This window comes from Nyctibius grandis, chromosome 2 (genome assembly GCF_013368605.1).
Source record: "Nyctibius grandis isolate bNycGra1 chromosome 2, bNycGra1.pri, whole genome shotgun sequence".
In the NCBI taxonomy this organism is placed as follows: Eukaryota; Metazoa; Chordata; class Aves; order Nyctibiiformes; family Nyctibiidae; genus Nyctibius; species Nyctibius grandis.
Window position 1 is genome coordinate 51,255,895 of NC_090659.1, and position 12,514 is coordinate 51,268,408.

Here is a 12,514-nt window from a genome sequence, read left to right on the forward strand (position 1 = left end):
AGCAAAAATCCACAAAAATAAGCTGAGATTAGCACTTCTTGATCACTATACTTGATAGTAACCAGTTTAAATCAGATTTCATTCCAACTAGAGTAATATACACCATGCTTGAAAACGCCAGACAAGAAAATGCCTGTTTTCTCAAAGGCTACACATTTTTCATTTAATCAGCCTGCTCTGGAAAGGAAGGAAAATTTTAGCTACTAACTGTGAGTTTCTGGATCTTCCCTGCTAGAGAGGAGTGGAGGCCAACATGCTGGAAAAGAGAAGGCCTGAAGCGTATCCGTAGGTTAGATTTCTGTCGATCACAATGTTTCTGAAATGGGAAGGGGGTAAAAAAAAAAAAAAAAAAATCACATTAGTAAAACCAACACAAGGTTGCTGAGTTTTTACTGCAAGTATGTGATGTTACGTGAACCAAAAAGACTCAACAAGAACCCAGACCTACTTATCCAGTTGTTCTTGTTTTCATTCCAGAAATCTACCAAGACTGCTGTGCAAACATAATACTGTTCAAGGTTCTTGCACAGAACCTGTTTATTCAGTCTTTCAGCAAGGCTGCTACTTGAGAAATGAAGGACTAAAATCCAAAGTTTATTCCCATTCAGAACCTTCTCTATGACTGCTATCCAAGCAGTGGCATTCCATGGAGACTCAGTGTGGGTTATGTGAATGAGTTTATTTTAGGACACACACAGAAACTAACTAGACTTTTGCTTTTCATCCTACTGCATCCATCTCCAAAATGTGAAACAACAGTTATAATGCCTCTGAGAACTGTCTCTCTAAAGTTCTTTTCAGGATTAAAATCTTGGTAGGAAGACAGACTCTTTCAGGACATGCAGTAACTATAATACGCAGTAAGTATGCTAGCCTCCAGCTCACCAAAACGAACTCATTCACCATCATGAAAACATTTTAGAAGCTTTATAGTAAAAACAAACTTACAGCATCTTTCTCAGGGTTACACACTTTCACCCAGAGGATATGGTCCAGGAGCCAATCAATAGGTTTCTCCTTATAAAACATAAATATGAACTCTACAATAAGAGTGATATCTGGAGACTGGAACATTTTACCTGTGATGACAATAAGAATAACTGGAGTTATTTTAGATTAAAGATAACATCGCCTTTTGAAATCAGTGAGACAACAGATGACAAGTTTATGCCAAGACAAGAAATGTTAGCAATGAACAACTTGAAATCTCAACGTTCTTAAAACCTCCATACCTTTCAGCTATGCAAAACTAAATAAGTCAATGTCACGGTTTAAATCTGGGCCGGCTATTAACCAGGTGGCAGATGCTCTCTGTTAACCCTCTCCTCCCCCCTAAGGGAAAGGGAAAAGGGAGAGAGACTTATGGGTTGGAAAGTTAAAACAGTTTTAATAAACTATAATAATGAAAAAGAGTATAATAACAATAATAATAGAAATAATCAAATATATACAAATATATACAAAGCCAAGACTGAGAGCTTGGAAATCCTCCTCAGGCAGAGTTGCTCCCCCCAGCACGGGCAGAGGGGAAAATGCAGTAGCTCCCCCTGCCATCACACCTGCAGGCTTTTAACTGGAGATTTGGCAAAGCTGGTACCAATCAGTGGGAGACAGGAGGGCCCCTCCCTCCTGGGCCCCACCTCCAGGAGGCAGTGGGTTAGTGATAAATAGGAAAGTGAGAATGACATGTATGGGATGGAATACCTCGTTGGTCAATCTTGGGTCACCTGCCCTGTCTGCTCCTCCCTGCAGGTGCGAGCCCCCTTCGGCTCTTCACTCATAAGCATTGAGGAATTTAGCAGTGACCTTGGTTTCTCTAAGACTAATTGGCCTGGTTTGGGCCAAACCAGGACATTCCACCCCTTATTCCATACCATTCACGTCATACTCAGATCACCACTACCTTTTCATTTTCAAATATATATACATATATCACTAGTTTATGATTCTTCTCTATACAAAAAGTTCATTAAGTTCATTTGGTTCAGGATTGTGGGTTTCCATCTGGCTAGCAGTCTCTCAGCAGTCTCTCTGGCTAGCAGTCTCTCTTTCGTCATGGTTCGTGCCCACGGGTTGCAGATTAAAGATGTCAGACTCGAGGAGGTTACTGGACGCCACTTGATGAAGCTAGTTCCGGTCTCATCACCACTGTCTTAACCTGAAAGACACTTATGCAGCAACAACATACAGTTCAGAATTAAGTAGTCTCACCCAGAATCAGATCACCTTCAGGGACACATCGGACTTCACCATCTTGCAACATCACCCACCAAGTACATCCAGGTCCCTGAGCAAAAGCAATCCCACGAATGGGTTTACCTTTGCCCGTTGCAGGAAGAATCCAGACAGTTTTTCCCAACAGATTCCTTTCATGCACCACAGGGACTTTATCTCCTTCTACTGTATGTAGAAGGTCTGACTGAGCAGGGCCAGCTCAATTGATAGATCCCCTGGTGTTAACTAACCAGGTAGCTTGTGCCAGATGCTTATCCCAGTTTTTAAAGGTTCCACCCCCCATTGCTTTCAGGGTAGTTTTTAACAGCCCATTATACCGTTCAATTTTCCCAGATGCTGGTGCATGATAGGGGATGTGATATACCCATTCAATGCCATGCTCTTTGGCCCAGTTATCTATGAGACTGTTTTTGAAATGAGTCCCATTGTCCGATTCAATTCTCTCTGGCGTGCCATGTCGCCACAAGATTTGCTTTTCGAGGCCCAGAATAGTGTTCCGGGCAGTGGCATGGGGCACAGAGTATGTTTCCAGCCATCCGGTGGTCGCCTCCACCATGGTAAGCACATAGCGTTTACCCTGGCGGGTTTGAGGGAGTGTGATATAGTCAATTTGCCAGGCCTCCCCATATTTATATTTCAACCACCGCCCCCCATACCACAGAGGTTTTAACCGTTTGGCTTGCTTAATTGCGGCGCATGTTTCACAATCATGGATAACCTGTGCAATAGAGTCCATGGTTAAGTCCACCCCTCGGTCACGAGCCCATCTGTGTGTTGCATCTCTCCCTTGATGACCTGAAGTGTCATGAGCCCACCAAGCTAAAAATAGTTCACCTTTATGTTCCCAGTCCAAATCTATTTGGAACACTTTAGCAGCTTGATCCGCTTGTTGGTTGTTTCGATGTTCCTCAGTTGCCCGACTTTTAGGTACGTGAGCATCTACATGATGTACCTTCACGACTAGTTTCTCTAGCTGAGCAGCAATATCTTGCCACAATTCAGCAGCCCAAATAGGTTTACCTTTGCGCTGCCAGTTGCTTCGCTTCCACTGCTTTAACCACCCCCACAAGGCATTTGCTACCATCCATGAGTCAGTATAAAGATACGGCCTTGGCCACTTTTCTCCTTCAGCAATGTTTAAAGCCAGCTGGATGGCTTTTACCTCTGCAAATTGACTCGATTCACCTTGTCCTTCTGTGGCTTCTGTGACTCGTCGTATGGGACTCCATACAGCAGCTTTCCACTTCCGATGTTTTCCTACGAGACGGCAGGATCCATCGGTGAACAGGGCATACTGCTTCTCATCCTCTGGTAATTCATTATATGGTGGGGCTTCTTCAGCACGTGTCACCTCAATTAAGAAATGGATTCGTGCTGCTCACAGGGACTGGACCTTCATTTCTCCTATTCACACTTGGGAAAAAGGAATTTGAGGCCCATCTACCCTGACTGGGGTCCTGCTCACTGGTAACTGGAGCAGCCATCCTCCTAGAAAAATTCTCTCTGGTATTTCTTTTAGCTTGCAACTCACGTACTCGTGCCTGTAGGGTACTGGTAGGTTGTCCATGCCATCTGCTCATGTCCTCCCCATAACCACGCAGGGCAAACCACAGGATACCTCGTGACGTGTTCCGTTTCCTTTGAGCTGGTCCTGTAGGAGAGCGTTTTCTCTTAACAGCTGCAACGCGCGCCTGTGTAGGTAGAGAGTCAAGTTTATTCTCGATCTTGGACAGTTTGTCTGACAGTTGTTTAAATGAGTCCTTGTTCTCCTTAGTCAGTTTTTCCACAGCCAAGATGCGTGCCTGCAGTGGGGAAGAAATACTATCTTCATACTGTCGCATACAGTTAGCCATTTTACCCACACTAGGTTGTGCCATAGCATCTTCTCCCCATACTAATATTGACAATGTATGGGTATATGTCGGTGGAGCATTCTTCACAACCTTCCGGAACATGGATCGGTTGCATTCCACTTCATCAGGATCTACAGGATCTACAATGTCCCGTGGGTGTCTATAAATGATCTCTTGCACAGCCAGTTCTCTAAGGTAGTTAATACCTTTTTCTATAGTGGTCCATTTGCTTAGGTGGCTCATAACATCATCTTTATAGGGATACCTGCTCTTTACAGCTGACAAGAGTCGCCTCCAGAGACTGATAGTGTTTGACTTTCTTGCGAGCGCCTTATCAATACCACCATCTCTGGACAGGGATCCCAACTGTCTGGCTTCTCTGCCATCTAATTGCATGCTGTCTGCCCCATTATCCCAGCATCGGAGCAACCAGGTAATAATAGGTTCACCGTCATAACGGCTGAAGTCTTTCCTTATATTTCTCAGGTCCTTCAGGGATAAGGAGTGGTAGGTTATCTCTACGTCCGAGTCCTCCTCTTGTGATAGTTCTGCTTTAGAAGGACCTTTCTTCTGTGATGGGTCTGCTTTAAAAGAACGATCGAGGAAACCCCCATCTGTGTCGGGCCCTAACTCTGCCTGAGAAGGGCCCTCACCGGGGTCATATGATGGCTCTGCCTTAGAAGGCTCTGAGTCATCATCCTTCACTTCACGAGCTGATTTCTTTTGGTATTTCTTCCTGGTTACAGGAGCAATTGGTACAGATTCAATAGATGCTGGGGTCTGAGTAGATGCAGTGGCTGTTGTGGGAGTGCTGAGACTCGTTAGAGTCTGAGTAGCTGCAGTGGCCATCTTGGGGGGTGTAGCAGCTGTGGTGCAGGCTGCTGAGGTTTCAGTGGATTCAGTGGCTGTAACGGCAGCACACGCTGTAGGATCTGAGGTGGCTGCATAACACCTACAACTGTCTCTGCACCAATATTTGATCTTATCCCACATCAGAAACACATTCAGGACAACCAAAAGTAAAAACATGCCACCTAGACAGCACCATCCTAATTTCACAAAATCTAGTGGAATCAGCTTGGCAGAAAAGGAGAAGGTGCTATTTCCCAAAGTAAAACTGGAAGTGTAATCATTAACAGAATCAGCTAAAGGACGCCTGGAGCGTGCAGATGAAGTCGCTGCTACTGATTCGCGATTAAAGCTGCCCATCATTGTGTCATAGAGATAAGAGATCGGAATAGTAACTGCCCAGTTTATCACAGCATAAATCAGTATCAAACCCCATACCAAAACAATACATTTTGACCAGCGCCCACTGCTAAACTGCATGTAAACATTCATAAGAAGCAAGCAATAACACAGTGCTCACGGCAGGTAAGGCATCATTGCAATACTCAATTGTGAAAGAAACTCCATAAAAAGATGAGATAACACAGCATTCAAAAATGACATCACCATCTTCACTATCTGTTTTAACTTTCCAACCCCTCGTAAATCTCAAAGGAAGAAATCTGATATTCTCTCAGCTGAGCTCTCTGTGTCTCCTCCCACTGGAGCCGGGATTCAACTTATCAGAGCAACCTGTTGGAGCTTCTTTCGAGCCCCACGTTGGGCGCCAATAAATCTGTCACGGTTTAAAGCCGGGCCGGCTATTAACCAGGTGGCAGATGCTCTCTGTTAACCCTCTCCCCCCCCCTAAGGGAAAGGGAAAAGGGAGAGAGACTTATGGGTTGGAAAGTTAAAACAGTTTTAATAAACTATAATAATGAAAAAGAGTATAATAACAATAATAATAGAAATAATCAAATATATACAAATATATACAAATATATACAAAACCAAGACTGAGAGCTTGGAAATCCTCCTCAGGCAGAGTTGCTCCCCCCAGCACGGCAGAGGGGAAAATGCAGTAGCTCCCCTGCCATCACACCTGCAGGCTTTTAACTGGAGATTTGGCAAAGCTCGGTTACCAATCAGTGGGAGACAGGAGGGCCCCCTCCCTCCTGGGCCCCACCTCCAGGAGCAGTGGGTTAGTGATAAATAGGAAAGTGAGAATGACATGTATGGGATGGAATACCTCGTTGGTCAATCTTGGGTCACCTGCCCTGTCTAATCCTCCCTGCAGGTGCGAGCCCCCTTCGGCTCTTCACTCATAAGCAGTTGAGGAATTTAGCAGTGACCTTGGTTTCTCTAAGGACTAATTGGCCTGGTTTGGGCCAAACCAGGACAGTCAACTATTCAAACAAGAACTCATTGTAATATATCTCAGGTGCTATCAAAACATTTCAATGTATACAAAAGTCTCCTTAAGAACAGAAATTGTCAGTCTGCAAAAAAAGAAGAGTTATGGATTCATATCTATTATTCTCCATGCCACGTGTAAGCTTCAAGCATCTGAGACAAGAAGCTGTCACAAGTGTTATCTGCCCAGTCACACAATTTTAGCTTTTGCAGATACAAAAAGCAGAGATGGAACACGTACCACTAATTCCAGATCCTCCTCTGTAGAAAATCAAAGGGAAAGAAGGAAGCTACTAGAACATAACCAGAGACAACGCAACTTAAAAAAAGAGACATCACATAGCAATGATTGGAGTTTTTTCTGAAATGCATAGGCCATGCAAACTCATACTGAGGGCATTTCCAACTAGCCACACTCAAAGCAGTCAGCTGCCTAGTAGAAAGTCTTAAGTCCCTCCCACAAACAAAAACTGCAGAACTTCTTTGCCAAGTACTGCCATGACTTTGGGGCTTCCAAGACAGCATACTGCTTGGTCAAGTACAGATGGACTTCTGGGAGGCACTGTGATTCTCGGGAACCCTGCAAACTGTGAGCTTAAAGAAGGCCTTGGCGAAAGAAGAAAATGTACTGTTGATGAAGGAAAGCCTGCTTACTATCAACAAGAGCAACTTTTTAACATGGTTGTGGAATACACTTCACTGCCAGTACAGGCGTCTGAAGAGAAAGACTGACCAATACACTGGGCTATTTTGTTGAACTGAATGCAGCACTTAAGAACAGCGCCCTTGTCTGAAGATACTGCTACCAGAGCAACTGGGAGCGGGGCAGTCAAGGCTGAAGGACAGACTGACAAGTTGCTTGTTACCAGGGACTGAGTGCCAACTTAACTCCCAAAGGCAGTTCCAGATTTGAGGGCAGATCAGAAAGCATCATCAGGTTTAGAGATTTAAGTCTGCCCTCTACTTTGCTAGGCTACAATGGAGGAGGCAAGGGAGAAAGACATTACATGATAATGAATCTCTTAGGACACTGTCTGAAGCAATTCAGTTCTGCAGATGGTGCTGAGGTGTGGGTAGTGCTGACTCAGACAGGCACGTGTGCATTAATGGATCAAAGTCCAATAGAAGCTCTTCTCCAATGCAAGTCTTCTGTTCTGTCCACACTTGGGAGTTCTGTACCCACACACTAACACACAGCACTTAGGCATATGAAAGTTTTTCTCCCCACTTGTAATCTATGGAGGTTTCATAGGCTTTTTAAATAACAAGTTCCACAAGTGGCAGAGTTCCTAATAATTTTCTCCTTCTACATTTAGAAGAACAACTGGAGTAGACATTAAGAACAGGTTCCTTTCTGACGGTGGCAAAAACACTTCCCACATCATCAGAAAAGGGATTTGGTTCTCATCTACAAGAGGACAAAACTCTTTGGAAAGGCCGCTAAGTTGCTCTATAGGCTAGTCTGGATGACGAACAAATAGAGAACAATGTTTTGTATGAAGCTTAAAACTACCAGCAGGTAGCACTCCACTGAGCAGATGGCTGAGTGGAAACGAAGAAGTGGTGCAAGCAGTCTGCCTTACTTAACCAATAAGGAGGATGTTCACATTTGTATAAACAGAAGAGAGCATATAGCTGAAGTATCACCCTGAATCGGTACTATGCAAAAGGTAAAAAGTTATCTAGTCTTAAGTGATGAGGAACACACATTTCCAGTGTGTATCTACATGTGGACTATCACTCAGAGCCTGACATTCAATTGCTTCTCTTTCTTCCGAGGCTCACTGAAGTCTGTAATTCATAGAAGATTATCGCAAGGCAGCATAAAAAAAACCCGAAGAGCTGAGAGTTCAAATCTCTGTGGTAACAGGGATGGAAAATTTATCTACTGAAACAGGTGACTGAGCCTGGCATATGATACAATATCTCAGAGTAGATATAGAATGCCAGGTTGTTAGCTTACATACATTAGCAACAAGGATATTTTTAAGGGAAAGCATCAAAGTTGCAGGGGGTCTGTTATGTGTGCTCTGACACTGCCAGGTATCAGACTCCTACACTGGGAGATTTGCTTTAAGAATACCAGAATCTCAAATTGAAAGATCCTTTTTTTTCTCAAAAAGAGGATATAAACTTAGGAGATCACCCAAAGGGCCTCGTCCCTTCCAGAAAACAAGTCAGATGTGATCTCATTCCCTTACAACTTATATGAAATTGAGTAAGAACATAGCCAATGAAATAATACTTATTCTGGAATTCTGAGATTAATTTGTAGGGGTCTGAGTGAGGCTACATGATGATGCAGTGCAACAAATACAGAAAAAGCATCTGACAAAAGTCCCAATTATTTCATCTGTTGGAATGATGCTATATTCATAAAGCAGACCATTCACACAGTGTGGTGGTGAAGTAAATGTGGTAAGACATTAACTGACCTGACATTGCTAAATCAAAGTTACCCCTTACAAAAACCTTGAATTTTGCTGTTTATAAAGCAAAAACATTGACATTACTTGTAAACGCTTGTTGCAATGAGGTCCTCAAATAGGCATCTCCACTTGAAAATACTCTGTACGTAAAATTTGAACCTCCCACTCAACAAGGGACAATTCCTACTAAACTAGGGACAACTGCAAAGCTTTCTTCTTTAAAGACATAAGATATCATGAGTTTTTATTAGTATATTGTTACTATTTACATACTATATTGTTGTCATATTGTTTAACATTATTTGTGGAAGTAAATATTTAAAAATGGGTAGGAAACAATTATATGACTTGTACAATGTTGTGTAAAATACTCATGCAGAGTAACAGCTCTTTCAGCTTGTCACGCTTCCAACTAAATGGGCTCCCAGTTTTCCTGGTGATTCATCTCTGCCTACTGCTTTCAATAGCATGGGGCAGGAGAAGAGAAAAATATGAGAAACCTTAATCAAACACCAGCTGAAAAATGGGACTCATGAGATGCTTCTGGGATGTTTATGGGACTGAAACCATTGTTTCTAGATGACACCTGCTGAGGTAGTCTGTCAGTCACACTTGCTTCCACAGAAGTGAACCTTTCTTCATGGTGTCAGAGAGATGTACAATACCACGTGCCCCAGAAGACAAAAATATCCCCACATTATGGCTCCAATCTCAATGGAAGCAGACTGACTGAAAAGATCATTCATCCTCTTCCAGGAGGTATACACATGCATGCTGCTCTGGAATTCTTTTCTTCTACCCAAGGACAAAGCAACAGAATTACACTGTACATTTTTTTCCTTTGACTAGCTCATCTTCTGAAGAGCACAAGAATTACAGTCTTCAGTTGTCACCTATGGTGAAAAGATACTCACAGACCATGTCACTTAAAACCTGAACGTTAAAGTACAGCATCCTTACCTATAATTACATAAGCAGAGAACAAGACTGAAGGTAAGAGTAGGAATTTACTCTTTTCTCTAGTTTAAGTTATTCTGATTTTACCTAAAACAGAAACAGGATATCAGCAAACAAATTATTTACTTCCATATGGCAAACCTGTATAGGCCCAGAGACACTTTCCTTTGGACCTAGACTGGCATACTACTTACTGTCAACCATGCAGTCAACCAACCCTGACTCAGGGACTAATCCAGCTAACATGGTGATGTCACAGGATGCACCAGGAAAAAAAACCCAAAAAAAAAAAAAACCCCACCAAACAAACAAAAAAAAAACCAAAGAAAAAACCTGATACATCCAACTGCAACTAGTCCGAATATGCCAGGTAAGCATCAGCTGGCTGTAGCCTCTCTACATTACACTGCCCAGCACCAGAGAAGGATTCAACAGCTCTAGGAAAGCCTTCTCACTGTAATTTGGAATGATCACTGAAGCAAAGACAAACAGGCAACACCGTGCTCCTGAGACAAGCCCTCATCTCCCTTCAGTAACCAAGGACAGACATCCACACACTTACTTGCTGAAATGCTGTCACCACCTTCCACACCCAGCTTGGCACAGCCTTCCCCCAGCTCCTTGCCCTTCAGTATAACACAGCATCTCTCATCTGTCATTTCTGCCTCAGTACACCACCAGCTCAGGAGAACAGTACTGCCATGGATCAACGTCCTCCTTTTTTCCTCTAGAACACTCTTCTACACTAGCTTAGAAACAGGCCTCTGCAGCAAAGCCCCTGGTAAAACAGGTCTTCAAAGCTCTGGACCCCTGACTACCCACAGCTACTCCTTGTGATGGAAAGCAGCCCCGTACAACTTTTACTCCACAGATCTGACACCTCAGCCCCTCTGAATCCAAAACCAGCCAAGCCCTTGTCTAGCCTTTCCTGAGCGAGGGTAGCAGCAGCAGCCTGGCTTCCCTAAGGCATAGCCATAGCCCAAGAACAAGAAGCAGCATTTGTCAAGGTCCTGCAGTCCTGTGGTCTCCCACACAGCTGCAGATGAAGAAAGTGCTGTGAGCCATGGAGCCACTGAGACACCATCCAAATCCAGCCTACAGATTGCCCACTTGCCATCCCCAATACGCAGTCAAAAATCATCAAGCCAAAGAGAACTAAGCAAAAACCGCAGTCAACACTCACTGCCTCACACCAAAGACAATGTGAAAGAACTGAAGCAATGTCTCATCTTGGACCGTATTCACGCACTTGGTACAGTGCATGAGAATAGACATAAATCAAGGTGACTCTGCTGACAAAAGTACAGAGGTTTCAGATTCTGGGTGCATACAAGCTACCCTTGGAAAGAAACTTCAAAATCCAAAAGAACTGAGACTCAAAGGTAAAATCTTGCTCCATAAATCCCTAGAGATTTACACAATGTGGAAGGCTTTCTCCATATTATTTCTCTATATTAATAAAAGTGAGAGCCAGGACTGAAAAAAAAAAAAAACAAACATACTGTGGAACATTTTCTGCTATTTATTGTGCCCTGCCAAGGCTTCTATCTGATTTTCAGTTCATTTAAATGCTAACCTTAGTGAACTATTCTGGCCCTCGCAGTATTTTGTTGGCAAGTACAAGACATACACAAAAATGAAAGACTTTGTTTTCTACAGTCCTCTGAACTGCAAATATCTAAATCATTTTCATTCTTCCGTATAAGCATCGTGTTAAATGTATTCAGTCTACACCAACAATAATTTTATACCTGCAAGCACATATTCCAGCTGTAGTTGAAGTCTTTCAATGTTCTCCCTGTTAACGATATGCAAATTTCTGTCATTAAAACCAGAAGCCCTTTGAAGTTATTTAAATCTCACATATTTCACTTGATCTACTTTTCCCCAAGCTTCAACTATGTGGACAGTTTGAGCAAAACTGTAATCATAACAACTTAAAATAATCAGAACAACAGACCTTAAAACATCAGGGCACAGTAAGATTCAGAGGAACTGTATAAGACAACTGAAAGGCTGATTTCAGACTGCTCCATTAAAAGTTTGTGACAGCTGACACTATAGCTACAGCGCAGAGTATTGCAGATCCTCTGGAAAACACTTCAGCTGACACGCAGTTGAAAGACAAATCAGTATTTCTCATAAAAAGCTACTAGAACTTCCCTATGTTGTGTCAGGGACTGCAGTGCAAACCAGAATCCAGAAGAGCAAAAGATGCATCTCCTTCCACAGAGCTTCTAAGGGAAACAGCATACATCTCGCTCATTATTTATTAGATACTTGACAGCACTTAAGACTATGCTTTCAGTATCAAAAAAAACCCAAACAAAGCTACTTCTGCTCTGTGGCAGAGGTGACAGAATTCTATAATCCTGCTGTCAGCCTAAATAGTTGCATTTGCTACTTCCTCATGTAGTACTTGCATAAATTAGATTTTCAGGTCAGAAATACACTATGACAAAAAAAACATTTTTACCTAGCAGAATTCACAAGTTGATCAAGGTTTCCAATAGCTTACAGCGAGTCAGCCACACCTTTCTTTTTTAGAGATTATTTCTAAATGAGTAGCATCTAGGTAATCCAGTGCTCTACTTTCTCTCTTAGACATCTACACATGAAACTCACCCCCATTTAAAGCAACTATCTTTGCTTTTCTCCATAGCTATCTGCATTACCAAATTACAATAGTATCAGTCTGCATCAAGATCCATAAAGGGATAGTAGAGATGAGGTAAATCTACATTACTTGCATAAAATTTCTATGCAATACATGGTTATAGCAAACCAATGTGTCTCAAA

The 12,514-nt window shown here is 42.7% G+C and overlaps 1 protein-coding gene across 1 annotated transcript in view; it reads right to left on the reverse strand.

Annotated features, from left to right (window-relative positions):
- MGAT4A (alpha-1,3-mannosyl-glycoprotein 4-beta-N-acetylglucosaminyltransferase A) overlaps positions 1 to 12,514 on the reverse strand; it is an 85,183-nt gene that overhangs the window by 16,566 nt on the left and 56,103 nt on the right. The window contains exons 10-11 of the mRNA XM_068425043.1: positions 949 to 1,079; positions 209 to 316 (exon numbers count right to left, since the gene is read on the reverse strand). Of these exons, the coding sequence (XP_068281144.1) occupies positions 209 to 316; positions 949 to 1,079 (239 nt within the window). The remainder of the gene's footprint in view (positions 1 to 208; positions 317 to 948; positions 1,080 to 12,514) is intronic.